The sequence below is a fragment of the Spinacia oleracea genome, chromosome 3 (genome assembly GCF_020520425.1).
Source record: "Spinacia oleracea cultivar Varoflay chromosome 3, BTI_SOV_V1, whole genome shotgun sequence".
NCBI classification, from domain to species: domain Eukaryota; kingdom Viridiplantae; phylum Streptophyta; class Magnoliopsida; order Caryophyllales; family Amaranthaceae; genus Spinacia; species Spinacia oleracea.
Window position 1 is genome coordinate 75,797,191 of NC_079489.1, and position 12,871 is coordinate 75,810,061.

The 12,871-nt window shown below is 33.6% G+C and overlaps 1 protein-coding gene and 1 long non-coding RNA gene across 11 annotated transcripts; both read right to left on the reverse strand.

Annotated features, from left to right (window-relative positions):
- Positions 1-2,749: 2,749 nt before the first annotated feature.
- On the reverse strand, positions 2,750-7,833 carry LOC110801201 (uncharacterized). Of its 9 annotated transcripts, none has more exons than XR_008930661.1 (6): positions 7,594-7,825; positions 7,442-7,497; positions 6,376-6,859; positions 6,016-6,187; positions 3,336-3,435; positions 2,750-3,230 (listed from the first exon to the last, which is right to left on the reverse strand). XR_008930661.1 is itself a non-coding variant. In XM_022006526.2 (5 exons), the coding sequence occupies exons 1-5, from the start codon at positions 7,696-7,698 to the stop codon at positions 3,133-3,135; spliced, it is 390 nt and encodes a 129-aa protein (XP_021862218.1). In that variant the 5' UTR covers positions 7,699-7,823; the 3' UTR covers positions 2,750-3,132. The 9 variants fall into 9 exon arrangements, 4 of the variants coding, with proteins under 4 accessions (XP_021862218.1, XP_021862217.1, XP_021862220.1 ...); XR_008930659.1 differs by having other exon boundaries at positions 5,995-6,187; XR_008930662.1 differs by lacking the exon at positions 3,336-3,435 and having other exon boundaries at positions 7,594-7,824.
- Positions 7,834-9,094: 1,261 nt separating this feature from the next.
- LOC110801195 (uncharacterized) lies at positions 9,095-10,923 on the reverse strand. 2 transcript variants are annotated; one of them, XR_008929494.1, is made up of 4 exons: positions 10,827-10,923; positions 10,673-10,700; positions 10,468-10,574; positions 9,095-9,413 (listed from the first exon to the last, which is right to left on the reverse strand). It is a non-coding gene; the product is annotated as an uncharacterized lncRNA (long non-coding RNA). The 2 variants fall into 2 exon arrangements; XR_002536842.2 differs by having other exon boundaries at positions 9,095-9,748.
- Between the last annotated feature and the right edge of the window lie 1,948 nt (positions 10,924-12,871).

Genomic DNA, 12,871 nt, shown 5'->3' on the forward strand with positions numbered 1-12,871 from the left:
CCTTAACACCTACTAGAAGCTGCTGTTCAGGTAGATGTGAATCAATAGGAACTGGTATGCTGATATTAGAGTGAACATGACATTGCTACGGTTCATCGTAACCGTTGAAATGTAGTTGCATAATGTTGGAGGAGGGGTGGGGGGAGAGTTGCATGTCCATTGTCGAACTGTTTAAGGGTAATTAATTAATTATGAATAAAAAAATGATGAAAAAAAAAGTGTTGAATGTGCTTTAGCTTTGTAAGAATGTCACATGTTGCTTTTACAAACTATAGGTGCATGTGCATGTCGAACAGTAAAGAAAATTTATGGACAAAAAGCAGTGATGATGCCTTCAGCTTTTCTTATGAGTGATATTGTTGCCTTTGACAATATAAAGGTGGTATCTTCTTTAAGAAAGGATAAAGGTGGAAGAAACGTCGTTAATTTGTTATGAATGATATGCCCATCTTGATAGGGTTTCTTGTAATTGACTTCTTAAGTAGTGTGTTATGATTAGTATGTGTAATCATTGTTCAAAGACCCCCCACCCCTGCTCATCTTTGCTGGATTGGAATTTCTATGCAAAGTAAAACTCATAAGTCTTTCTTTGACATTCACTAGGTCGCATCTGACAATGGGATCACTTCTGATTTCACCTCATCTAATCAGGGTGTCCCCAACGTCAAAGGTGAGACTGGTCAAGAGTCAGGTGCTGGGCAAGATGTGTATAATCCACTTGCTAGCTATTACAATTATTATTATCCAGGTTAGACTTTTGTTGTGCTTTCTTTCTGTGTACTTATTCATAGTATGCTTCCTGGCTGAAATGCTATGATGAAAAATAAGTTTACTTGAAGTTTAATGCAAATTGTATTAACTATTACTTCAGTTACAAAACAAAAAAAGGAAAATTGATTAGAAATAATTCAGATAATACTTCGTCTGCATCTTTAATAAAAACAGACTTAACTAAGGAAATACACAAAGTATAAGGGGTTGTTTGGTTGACATCTAAAAATTAGGGAATTTGAAATTCATGGTAATTTATAGATTGGCTAGTTGTTTGGTTGACATAAAAAGTAAAAATAGAGGAAGTTAGAATTTATTATACTTGTCTCGGTATGACCTATATCGGGCCAAATGAGCCTTAGATGTGCATAAAGAACTTGAAATAAATCTTAGTAACCTCTAAGGCTCTAACTTATCATATCAAACATAAAAAAGATTTAGAAAGTGTCCTTAGGTTCATTTGTTGATATTTGGGATCGAAAATGCCATTTTTGACCATAAATGACCTATATCAACCCAAATGAACCATAGGCGTGCATAACGAACTTGAAATGAGTCTTATAATCATAATACTAATCATATGAATCATGAAAAACGTTTAGAATATGGAAATAGGTTCGTTTGTTGGTAGTTGGGATCGAAAATGCCATTTTTGGCCATAAATGACCTATATCGACCCAAATGACCCTTAGGCGTGCATAACGAACTTGAAATGAGTTTCATAAACATTTAACTAATCATATTAATCATTAAAAAGGTTTATAATTTGAATATAAGTTCGTTTGTTGGTAGTTGGAATCGAAAATGCCATTTTTGGTCATAAATGACCTATATCGACCCAAATGACCCTTAGGCGTGCATAACGAATTTGAAATGAGTCTTATAATAATATAATTAATAATAAGAATCATGAAAAACATTTAGAATATGAATATAAGTTCGTTTGTTGGTAGTCGGGATCGAAAATGCTATTTTTTTTACCATAAATGACCTATATCGACCCAAATGAACCATAGGCGTGCATAATGAACTTGAAATGAGTCTTATAATCATATAACTAATCATATGAATCATGAAAAACGTTTACAATATGGATATAGGTTCGTTTGTTGGTAGTTGGGATCGAAAATGCCATTTTTTCCATAAATGACCTATATCGACCCAAATGACCCTTAGACGTGCATAACAAACTTGAAATGAGTTTCATAAACATATAACTAATCATAAGAATCATGAAAAACATTTAGAATATGGATATAGGTTTGTTTGTTGGTAGTTGGGATCGAAAATGCCATTTTTTACCATAAATGACCTATATCGACCCAAATGAACCATAGGCGTGCATAACGAACTTGAACTGAGTCTTATAATCATATAACCAATCATCTAAATCATGAAAAAGGTTTAGAATGTGGATATACGTTCGTTTGTTCGTAGTTGGGATCGAAAATGCCATTTTTGGCCATAAATGACCTATATCGATCCAAATGACCAATAGGCGTGCATAACGAACTTAAAATGAGTCTTATAATCATCTGACTAATCTTATAAATCATGAAAAAGGGTTAAAATGTGGAAAGAGGTTCGTTTATTGGTAGTTGGGTTCAAAAATGTCATTTTTGGCCAATATAATTATTTTCGCGACCAATATAATTTTTGTTTTCGCATATGAAACTTAATTTAATTTATTGGTTTGCATGTACGGTGTTTTTTTAAAGGTTTTCAAAACTCCAAGCGAGGAGCCTTTACCAAAAAGGAGTTGGATGAAGTTCGAGACAAGTGGGCTACTTACTTCAACGATTGTGAACTAAACTCAGTGTAATAAATAGAGAAGGCTTGTAGTTATTCGTGACTCTTACATTATTTTGTTATTTATCGATTTAATTAATTACATTTGAATTAATTCGGTAATATTATTGGAAATTTGAAATTTATATCATTTTTGAGAATGTCAAGCTGATGTTTGATGAAACAGAAATTATATTTCAAAATCAGAAATTATATTGCAGAATATTAGGAATTATATTGCAGATTAACTCAAAAGTTGCCCTTGTTTGCAACAAGAGCAACTTATGTGCAGCTTATAAGGTGCCCTTGTTTGGAACAAGGACAACTTATAAGTTTCACATAAGTGGTGCCCTTGTTTGCAACAAGAGCACCTTATAAGTTTCACATAAGGTGCCCTTGTTTGCAACAAGGGCACCTTATAAGATTATAAGTTGCCCTTTTTAAGGGCAACTTTTGATAATTTTACAAAAGTGACCCCCCAATTGGTGGCACTTACGAAGGGCAACTTATAAGCCACTTTTAAGAGCAACTTATCACGTTTTTTCCTCTAGTGACCCTTCGCATCTTGCATGTTTACATCAGCTTCACCAGAGGGAGTCTCAGTTGGAATATCATCAGTGTCCATTTTGTCTCTTTAACTACATGAACCTCAACTTCTTCTCCTCCAAGAGCTGGAAATAAAAAAAAATAAAAAAAATTCATAAGCAAACTAACCATTAAAGTACAAATCACTGTCACCAGTCTCACCACCAATAATAAATTAGTAGCAGAGTCACCGTTGCTGATTCAATTGACACAATTCCATGCAGATTCAACCGCACTCTGATCTTAAGCATTGCACAATCACCGTTGCTCGATTGAAAAGGGCCAATCTATCTGTTCCACAGAAACGGGTGCAGAGCGAAAGGATATTGAAAATGGCAGTGGAAGCGGGAAAATAAACAACAAATTGCATGTTGTAATAGCGTATTTGATGAGTGACATTTATGTCACTCATAAGGTAGTAATTTAGGCATTATTTGAGTCAGTTTTATTCTATTTTTAGCATTTTTAGTCTTTATTTTCCTTAATTTCTTATTTTAATTATTTATTGCTTAGTCTAGTGCTTTTAGCTATTTTTGTTAGTTTTTAGATCTTAATTTCTTAATTTATTTATTTTATTGGTTTTATAATTTTATAGTTTAATTATTTAGTTTTTGTTATTAATTTTCTATTTTTATTTCTATTATTATTATTATTATTATTATTATTATTATTATTATTATTATTATTTATTATTGTTAATTTTATTTATTTATTTATATTCGTCTTATTTTTTTTTACATGTCAAGTTTCGCGCCTCGTATTATTTTCAATTGTGTAGGCGTGCTTGCTCGAAGTTTGGGATATGAGTTTCAAAGGCCAAGTCAAATTGTGTTACTATGTCAAAGAGCAAGAAAATTGGGGTATGAGCTTTGTTGCTTGTGGGCTGCCCAAGAGTCTAATACACACAAACATCAGCTACCCTCCTTAGCCTACACCACACCCTCCTCTATCCTACACCACACCCTTCACCTATCAACAAGAGCCGCCGGAAACAACCACTCAGCAACACCTATGCAGCACCAACCTCATCTTCGTACACCAATCAGCATCAACAACACCTATGCGCCACATCCAACCCAACCACAACACCAAGAAACGCCCAAAAACACAATCAAGAAACAGAGAAAAACAGAGCAATTGGGTTCGATCGAACCCGTATTAAGTTCGACCGAACCCGTTTATAATAGTTCCTGTAAGTATGAGGTCAGGTCGAACCTCAATAGAGTTCGCCCAAACCAAAATTACGTTCGGTCGAACTTCCCATGTGTTCGGACGAATAATTGAGCGCTCAAATTTGGTACGGAATTAATGAAATCGTACGGCTCCGATTGATTGAAGATGAGCTGCGAATTAGAGCCATGGAATCGAATTAGAATGTGATGGTGATGGATGATTGATGAGTGATAGACGGTGATTCGGGCTGATGATGATGCGTTGATAGAAGATCGATGGTGGATGATGGTCGATTGCTGACGATGATTAAAGATGATGGTGATGCGTAGAGGACGAAGAAAGGAGGGTCTGGTGTTTTGGTTTTGGAAGGAAGGGGTTTTTCATTTTTTTTTTAATCCTTTTTATCTTTTACTTTCCTTATTTATTTTCACTCTTTTTTGTCTTCTAGTGGAGGGGAAGCTACGGGGGTTTTGGTGGGAGGCTGGGAGCTTTGTGTTCCTTTTTTTTTTTTTTTTTTTCTTTTCTCTTTATTTTATTTTATTTTCATTTTTTATTTTTCTTTTATTTTCTTTTTAATTCCTTCTCTTTTTTTTTTTCTTTACTCATTTTTCTTTATTTTATTTTTGGATGGATATAAATAGTTAAATCCCATTTTCTAAAAAAGGGGGAGAACAATGTACATAATTAGTTTATTTTTCTCTTTAATTTTCTAGGGTTTAGTTAGTTTTTAGAGAGAGAAAGTGAGAGAAACATGGGTTGAAATTGGATTTTGAAGAATCAAAGATGGGGAACTTGATTTCAATGAGATTTTCTTTACTCTTCTCTCTTCATTTATTGTCTTATTTATTGTTTTATATGTTTCTTGATTAGATTAGTTTAATGTTTAGTTTTATAATTAAATCTTTAAATTAGTTGTTGTTTTTGCTTAGTATCATGTTATTAGTTATTAAAGTCTTTAAATTTATTATTTTTATGTTGACTGAGTAGTTTATTGATTAGGGTTTGGTGAAAACTCAACATTGATTGGTTTTGTTGTTTGTGATTGGAAATTAGGGATTTTCATGATTAAATTATTGCATGTTTAGGCATTTCCAATACATGTTGCATTTAACTTGATCAATTAAGTGTGCGATGATTGCTTGGAGTAGTCTAGTTGGGTTGGAAAGGGATTAAAGACCTAAACTTGATTATGTAGTTGAATTGGGTTTTCGACTTACCCCGGGATGATAGTGTAGAACGGGAGTTCATGTTTGATTCTTAGGGAAATTGCTCGCACGTCGGGAGATAGTTGGAGCTATTTGTGAATTCAACGCTTATCATGTAGTGCTTGTGAATCTTCCCCGTTTTCAATTCTTTTATGTCCATTCCATGATATGTTGTTTGACCCATTCCCTAATCTCATTTACTTTTGGTTTCTTAGTTTAGTTTAATTAGTTTTAGTCTATTAGGATTTTCCAAAACCCCGTTTCGACCTAGTTTGTTGTTCGATTAGCATAAATTAGCGCACCTTAGTCCTTGTGGATTTCGACCCTTGCTTACCGCTTTACTTGTGTTTAGTGGTTAGTTTAGGTAATTTGTTTGATTAGGAGAGACTAGTAACAACCTAGTTTTTCCCTCGATCAGTATTATCACTACATAATTAAATAGATAACATAAATTGACCATGAGTATACTAACCCATGTAAGAACTGATCTTACTGGCATCTGTATACTGCACATCAACGGTAAATGTACCTAACCGAAGCATGGTCACAACCTTCACACAAGGTATGGTACTCCCTTTGGGAATTACTATAGTAACCCCATTCTAACTATCAACAGCAACACCTTTCCATGACAATGAAATATGAAATAGGAATCTTTAATTAACCTGCAGCGAACATAAGAAAAAGGACATGAGATGAAACCAATCCTGAAGCTCTTACTCTAGAGACAACCCATCTTAAGAATTCAATCCCATGAATACTGCAGCTAACTAAGAAAATTATGGACACTAAGAAACTGTCTCAAGAAATTGAATAATACAAGGTCAATAATATAAAACCCGACTCAATTAACCTTGTAGAGGTCGAGGATGTCGTTGATGAGCTGAAGCACCAAACCCAAGAAGAAATCTTGACATCTAACAATTGTAAACTTATAAGATTTTACCTCTGAAAACTCTTTCAAAGCAATAAGATTTGGCACCTGCACGGCTAGAGCATCAATGACTGTAATTTGACTGTAATTTGACTGTAATTCGGCTAACCAGTTCAAGGCAAGATCATGGATTATAAATGATTAATACTATATGTCAAATACACCTCAACTATATCTAAGCTAACCAATTCAATGCAAGTCTGTATAACATACACCAAATCCTATATCTTGGAGAATTTCAATTATCGATAATAGAAAATGGAATAATAAAACCAAAGCTAGTCTCAAAATATTTATTATATTAAAAAACAAAGAAGTAAATTGAATTATACTTACAATTAGTGTAGTAGTTGACCCAGTTACAAATTTTCTAACCGAAGTGCATCCACTTTTGACAAATTGCCTGAAAAACAAAATCAAAATAGGAATAAGATTGGTGCATTGGAGGTAAAGAAGATAGCAAACTATCTAAATGTGGGTATGACAACGAATTGAATCCAAAATAATCCTAAACTCCTACAGTTTGAAACTTATCCCACTATTGATTCATTAACATTGATTCGTAGGTGAAGAAAAGAGAAGTTTGCAGTTCCCCAAAATTTGCCAGCGAAGGGATCTAGCACTTTTATATAAAAACAAAATTCAGCATAATTTGTGGATTAGTACTCCGTATGAAAAAACTAACTTATATAATTCATCCTTCAATTATAAAATTGAACTTGTAAACCTAAAATACCACACAAATCGAAATCCAAATTATGAAATAACGGAATTCAAACATAATGATTGAACTTGATGCAAATTAACTGAAACGACAAAATTTTCAAATCTTTATTCAACCAACATATCAACAAATTCAACCCAAAGTAAAAAAAAAAATTAATTTCAATCAAACAAATCAAACAACAGTTATGGAGATCGATTTGCAGAGAATTTTTAACTCATGAGTGCAAAAGTAAAAAAGAAAGGCAAAGGCGATAAGAACCTTGAAGAAGAGAAGTGCCGGAAATGACCTAGCCGCCGATCCACCAACCTCCCAGACTGTAATTAAAAAAATTTAATTAATTTAGGGATTGAGCGCTCAATCTCTCTTGAAATTGACAGAAAATAATGAAATTGTAGTTCTCAATAATTTACCTGGTAATTTTCGTGAAGAAGAAACGTCGGAGAAGTGTAGCACTCGGAATCACATCTGGAAGAGAAAGAGGGGAAGGAGAGGGAGGAGTTGTTCTGTTTCTGCATTTGGAATCGTGGAGTAGGTCGTGGAGTAGCCGGAAATAAGAAAGCGGGCTTTTTTCCGCCTTTTTTGGGTTAGGGAAACGAGTGCTAAATTGTCGGCTGAGTCATTTAGTTTACAATGGGCAACCACATAAAAAGAAGGTGTTGCACAAATATAGTTAAGGGCAACAACATAAAATTTTGTGGCCCAAAATTTATTATTGCATTGTCGCCCATAAAATATTTTGGGCTACAGAAAATGTCTTTGTCGCACAAAATCATATCTTTGGGCAACGAAATTAGAAGTTGTCGCCTTTTATTCTATTTTGGGCTACAAACATAATTTTCGTCGCCCATACATTTATAACTCGTCGCCCAAGCCTGATTTTCTTGTAGTGGCTTTGTGATCACTTATTTAATTCCAAAATAAAAATAGTTGTGAATACTTGTTGATTAAAGTATTTATTTGATTCACGAGTTATACCAAAGTATTAATTAAGAAATCATGTAAAGTGAAACTGAATAGCAATAGCTTTAGACTGTGCACGTCTGAAGTGACGGACAATCAGGAGTTGGGGTTCATGGTGGTAGCCCGTGGCTTTTTCTGGGACCGGATTGATCACCGCGTTCTATTTTATTTAAAAGGTTTCTCGGTGTCTCAGGTCATTGGGGTTATGGAGTCACGCCCGTACCTCGTCTTCCTTAGTGAAGGCTTCTAGTTAGACAACTCGGTACATTGAGTGTTCCAATTAAAATAATATTAACGCTATAAAAAAGTCTAGTCTAGTATAGTCAAATGTGGTCTTCAAAGTTAATATGTTTTTGTTGTCCTTACTTATGTTTTACTAGTTTTATATGCACGCGATGCGTGCGAGATTATACAAAACCTAAAAATTGTAAGTTTACATTTAACCAACACAAAGGTTTGAGTTTTGAATATTGGTGCGACTTAAAATGTGTTGTATTAGATTGTGGAACAATATGGAGTTCAAGTTGGCTTTTAGTTAGTTTTTTTCTAACTTTGTTAATTGTAATCTTGTAATTCTATAATCAATGTTGGTAGTTTTTCTTATATTTAAAAATAAAATTGTTGATGCACATAATAAGTTGTTCATTAAATGACATAAAAAAAACCTATAACCAATTATTACTTCATATTAAGAAGTATTCCGTACTTATTTTAAGCGGTTGGTGGAAAACATACCTTATTATACTAAATTTTATCGACGACGGTTATCAAATATAATGACGAACTATAAAACCTACATAAAATCCGAAAATCGCAAGTGTACATATGAAATTGAACATTGTCAATGTGTAATGCAAAGAGTATAGAGAGAACAAAGATAATTTTGAGACATTGAATGAGCTTTGATCCTCTCAAATATAAAGCTTTAGGAGAAAAGGACCGAGATTGATGGTCTAAAGAACATCTTTATTAAACTTAAAAACATTGTAAATTTCAAATATCATCAAATTCATTACAAAGCATAAGTACTTAAGTACTAACAGAGGGTATCATGTATGATCCTCGATTGAGCGATTCTAACCTCTATGAAGCATGTTTTTGAACCAATAAGCAGACATCTTTGGATACCTCTTAAGGTCTTTGTATTCAACATACACTACACTAAATCGTGAAGTATATCCCAATCTCCATTCGGAATTGTCGACCAATGACCACGCAAAGTAGCCAACAACATTTTCTCCCCTTTGATTGATGGTCTTTTTCAGTGCACCTAATAATTTTCATGTATATTAGTGAACTCTTTCGCATCATGCAATTCCTCTAGAAGGGTTTTTTTTTTTTTTTTTTTGACATAGGCTTAAATTTACATAGAACTTAAAAACATGACTACAACCTATAACTAAAAGCTACCAAAACATTACACTGGGATTTAGTAGCTATTATACAAAAACTAATTAACACAAAAGAGTTAGTTTCTTCTCCTTGTATTCTCTGGTTGCTCAAAACCAGTGGTTAATTTCCACATTTGGTTGTCATTTCTTCGTCGAGGACAGACCCGAAGCTGGAATGTTAGACTATAGGAGAGATCTCTGGAAACCTGTGACACTTGGAAGACAAGAAAAGAAGGGGAAGAAAAGGACCATCACGAGTTGGTTGAGACAACATTGTAAGCGAAACACTTTGCTCACAAAAAAGAGTCATTACCCATGACTCAAAAAGCATGCTATGAACCCCCAAAAGTCGAGGAGCAGCGTTTAAATAAAGGATTTTGAAAGCCACCAGAATAAATCTAACCGCTAACCTAAAATGAGAATTAATTTAAAAATTAACTCTCAAGAAGCAACTAACAACCAAACCCCATGAACAGCAAGCCCTACTTCCACACAAACCTCCTTCCCTTAACCAGATTAACACCAATGCCAAGACCACTAACCAAAGACGCACTTCACCAAAACTTAAACACCCTAATTTGGTATAGGAGGGGGCACTTATTCTCCTCACCTTCATCCTCCTACAATCTATTTCCACCCCTACTGCTTCCTCAAAGCATCCCCACAACGACCATAACCAAAAACCATAATCACACAAAAACCCCATAAAATAAAACCACACATGATTATAACCAAAATTCCTCTAGAAGGTTACATTACCCGGATCATCCACACTTGCATTTCATACAAAAATGAAAAGTTTCTTATTAATTAATTGCTTCTGAATCTAATCTTCTTATATATAAAACAATCATGTACATTTTCGTAGTATAGGTTATAATTAAAACTGCAACAAATGATTAAGATGATGAAAAGTTTTTTTTAGAGTGGTACCATTCTCAGACAGAATGACCATACGGGGGATTGTCATTACGCTCCTTGATGAAGTTTATCCCCTTGTATAGACCTCATGGTACCTCATAAAGCCAGTAAGAGTTTTCCTACATACAAAGGTGAAAACAATTGTATGTTACGTATGATAGATCGCGCTTAGCATCATGTATTATATACACATACAGGCCGGGTTGCAGAAAATTACCTTAGGACCGATTGGGACACCATTTTTACTGATTGCAGTAATCATGTACCAACAGAAAACAGTTACTTAAAGAAAGAAAATATGAAAAAGAACAGAACATAGCTACAATATATATGAGAGAAGAGTTTCAGAAATGGGGAAGAGGATAGCATACAATTAAATCCATCACGCCATTCCTGCTGCTAGCCCGGAGTATACATGTAATAAGTTGTATACTGATTTATTCCCATGAAGTCCATCGACCCCTTAACCATCTTAACCTCATGTAAACTATTTTTTCCTTTTTTAACTTTGACATTTTGCATGCTGTTAACTTGATATACCATTGTCTAGCGTAATTTTGGGTTTCGTAAGTATTTTGCTATGATTAAGGAAATTTGCTATGATTAAGGAACTTATTTGTTGTTTTCCTTTTTTCTATTTTCTGACTTTCTGCCTTATAACGTGATTTATTGTGGGATATTGTCTGACATTTTGTTTTGCCTTTTAATTGTAATTAATAATTACTTTTAGTATAAGTTATGGTTAATAGGGGCATTTTAGTAATTTTTTTATAGGGGACACCAAAAGTGGTTTTACGAAATGTCCCTCCCCTCTTGTCTTATATAATAGAGATTAATATCATGTTAGGAATATTTATTTACCTTTTTACTATGTAGTACTCAACTTTGCTGATTACGTGCTTTGTTTGTGTGTGTTGATCATGGCTATGCCTTATTGATCCTGTGATAACCTATTTTGGTGAGCAGTCTCTTGGGATCAATAAGCATTGTCCATCTACAGGTTTGAAGATGATGCATCATTGGGTTCGGGATCGGAGAGCTTGTAGTTTAGTTTTAATATTCTAAGTTAACTTTGGTTTTGTTTAAGTGGACTTTGAACTCGTCGAATTAGTTATGTTGACTTTGTTTTTCATTCGTTGATTTTGGAGTTAATTCCGTAGTTGACTATTTATAAACTTAAAGTTAGTTTTATGTTTTCCGCTGCAAAATTTTGAATAAGCCGATACGTTTACACACGGGCGATAATACCTTGATAATTCTCTATGTTTTATATTAAAAGGTTATTTTCGAAAAGATAGAATTGTCGGGGTGTTACAAAGTGGTATCTGGGAGCTATATGTTTTTGACCCTTCGTGTCTATTTTAAGTTTTAGGCGCCTAACTAAATAATTATTTACTTAAAACGAATTTCGTTGAATTGAGCTCCACGTAATTAAATTAAATAGATCGAAATATTTTCTTTTATTATTCGAAAGGGTCCGAATTGATTTTCAAGGGGGAAAAGGGAGTTCAAATTTTATGCTATAGGATTCAAAACTTTTTCTTTTGTGTGAATTAAGTGTGTTTTTATTTCGAATTTAAATTAAATATATTCGATTTTTTTTTAAAAATAATAAAAAATAAAAATTCTGGTCACTGCTATAATACCACGTAAAAATAATAATTTAATTCTTTTATTTATTTTACTTTTCGTTTCTTCTTTTCTTACTAATCATTCTTGTTTTATTATTCAAATTGCTTAAATGTTTTACTTTATTCTAATTATATTATGAGAGATATGTAGTATAGGAAGGGCATATAGGATAGAATTTTATGTGCATTAGTAGCTAGTTAATTCTAGCATAAGAAGTTAATTGATATGTGAATGTGTTAAATGTTTAAGTGTTGCATTTAAATGTGCATAGGAGAAATTGTTTGATCCCACACACCTATTGTTTTATCGAACTTTGATTATGGTTTGATTGGAAAATCGTTAGTGAGATCTTAAGTTTCTTCTTTCAGGAATAAAATGTTTCTTTCCAAGTACACCAACATAGGATCCCTTGAGAAGATCGATGTCGAGACCCCACATCTCTTTGTGAAGAAATTTTCGATGTGAGTATTTTGCTAAGATACAAGAGCAACCCATCCGTAGACACCTACTTTTGTCCCCATTCCCGAAAGGGAAGGTTCGATGATGAAAACATAAATCTCCACTTGACAACGCATCTCCTATAAAATAACGAATCTCAATTCTCCTTTTCATTTCACCCGAAACCTGCTATTTATAGAAACCTGCTATTTATGGAAACCTGCTAAAAATAGTAACTGCCGTAAAGGGTAGCTTCTAAAAGTGGCAAGTCACAAAAGATAGAAACCTGTCAGAATTAGGTGTTGCACTCCAACATAAATCCTAAATGAGATAGAAAACTGCGAGA

What these genes read in the sequence shown, in the direction of transcription:
- LOC110801201 (XM_022006526.2), bottom strand. Translation starts at nt 7,698, where the DNA reads ATGCAGAAACAGAACAACTCCTCCCTCTCCTTCCCCTCTTTCTCTTCC. An exon ending in GGTCAACTACTACACTAATT is followed by an intron (nt 6,440 to 6,792) that starts GTAAGTATAATT and finishes TACAATTGTTAG; the next exon opens with ATGTCAAGATTTCTTCTTGG. An exon ending in ACATCCTCGACCTCTACAAG is followed by an intron (nt 3,231 to 6,375) that starts GTTAATTGAGTC and finishes TTTTATTTCCAG; the next exon opens with CTCTTGGAGGAGAAGAAGTT.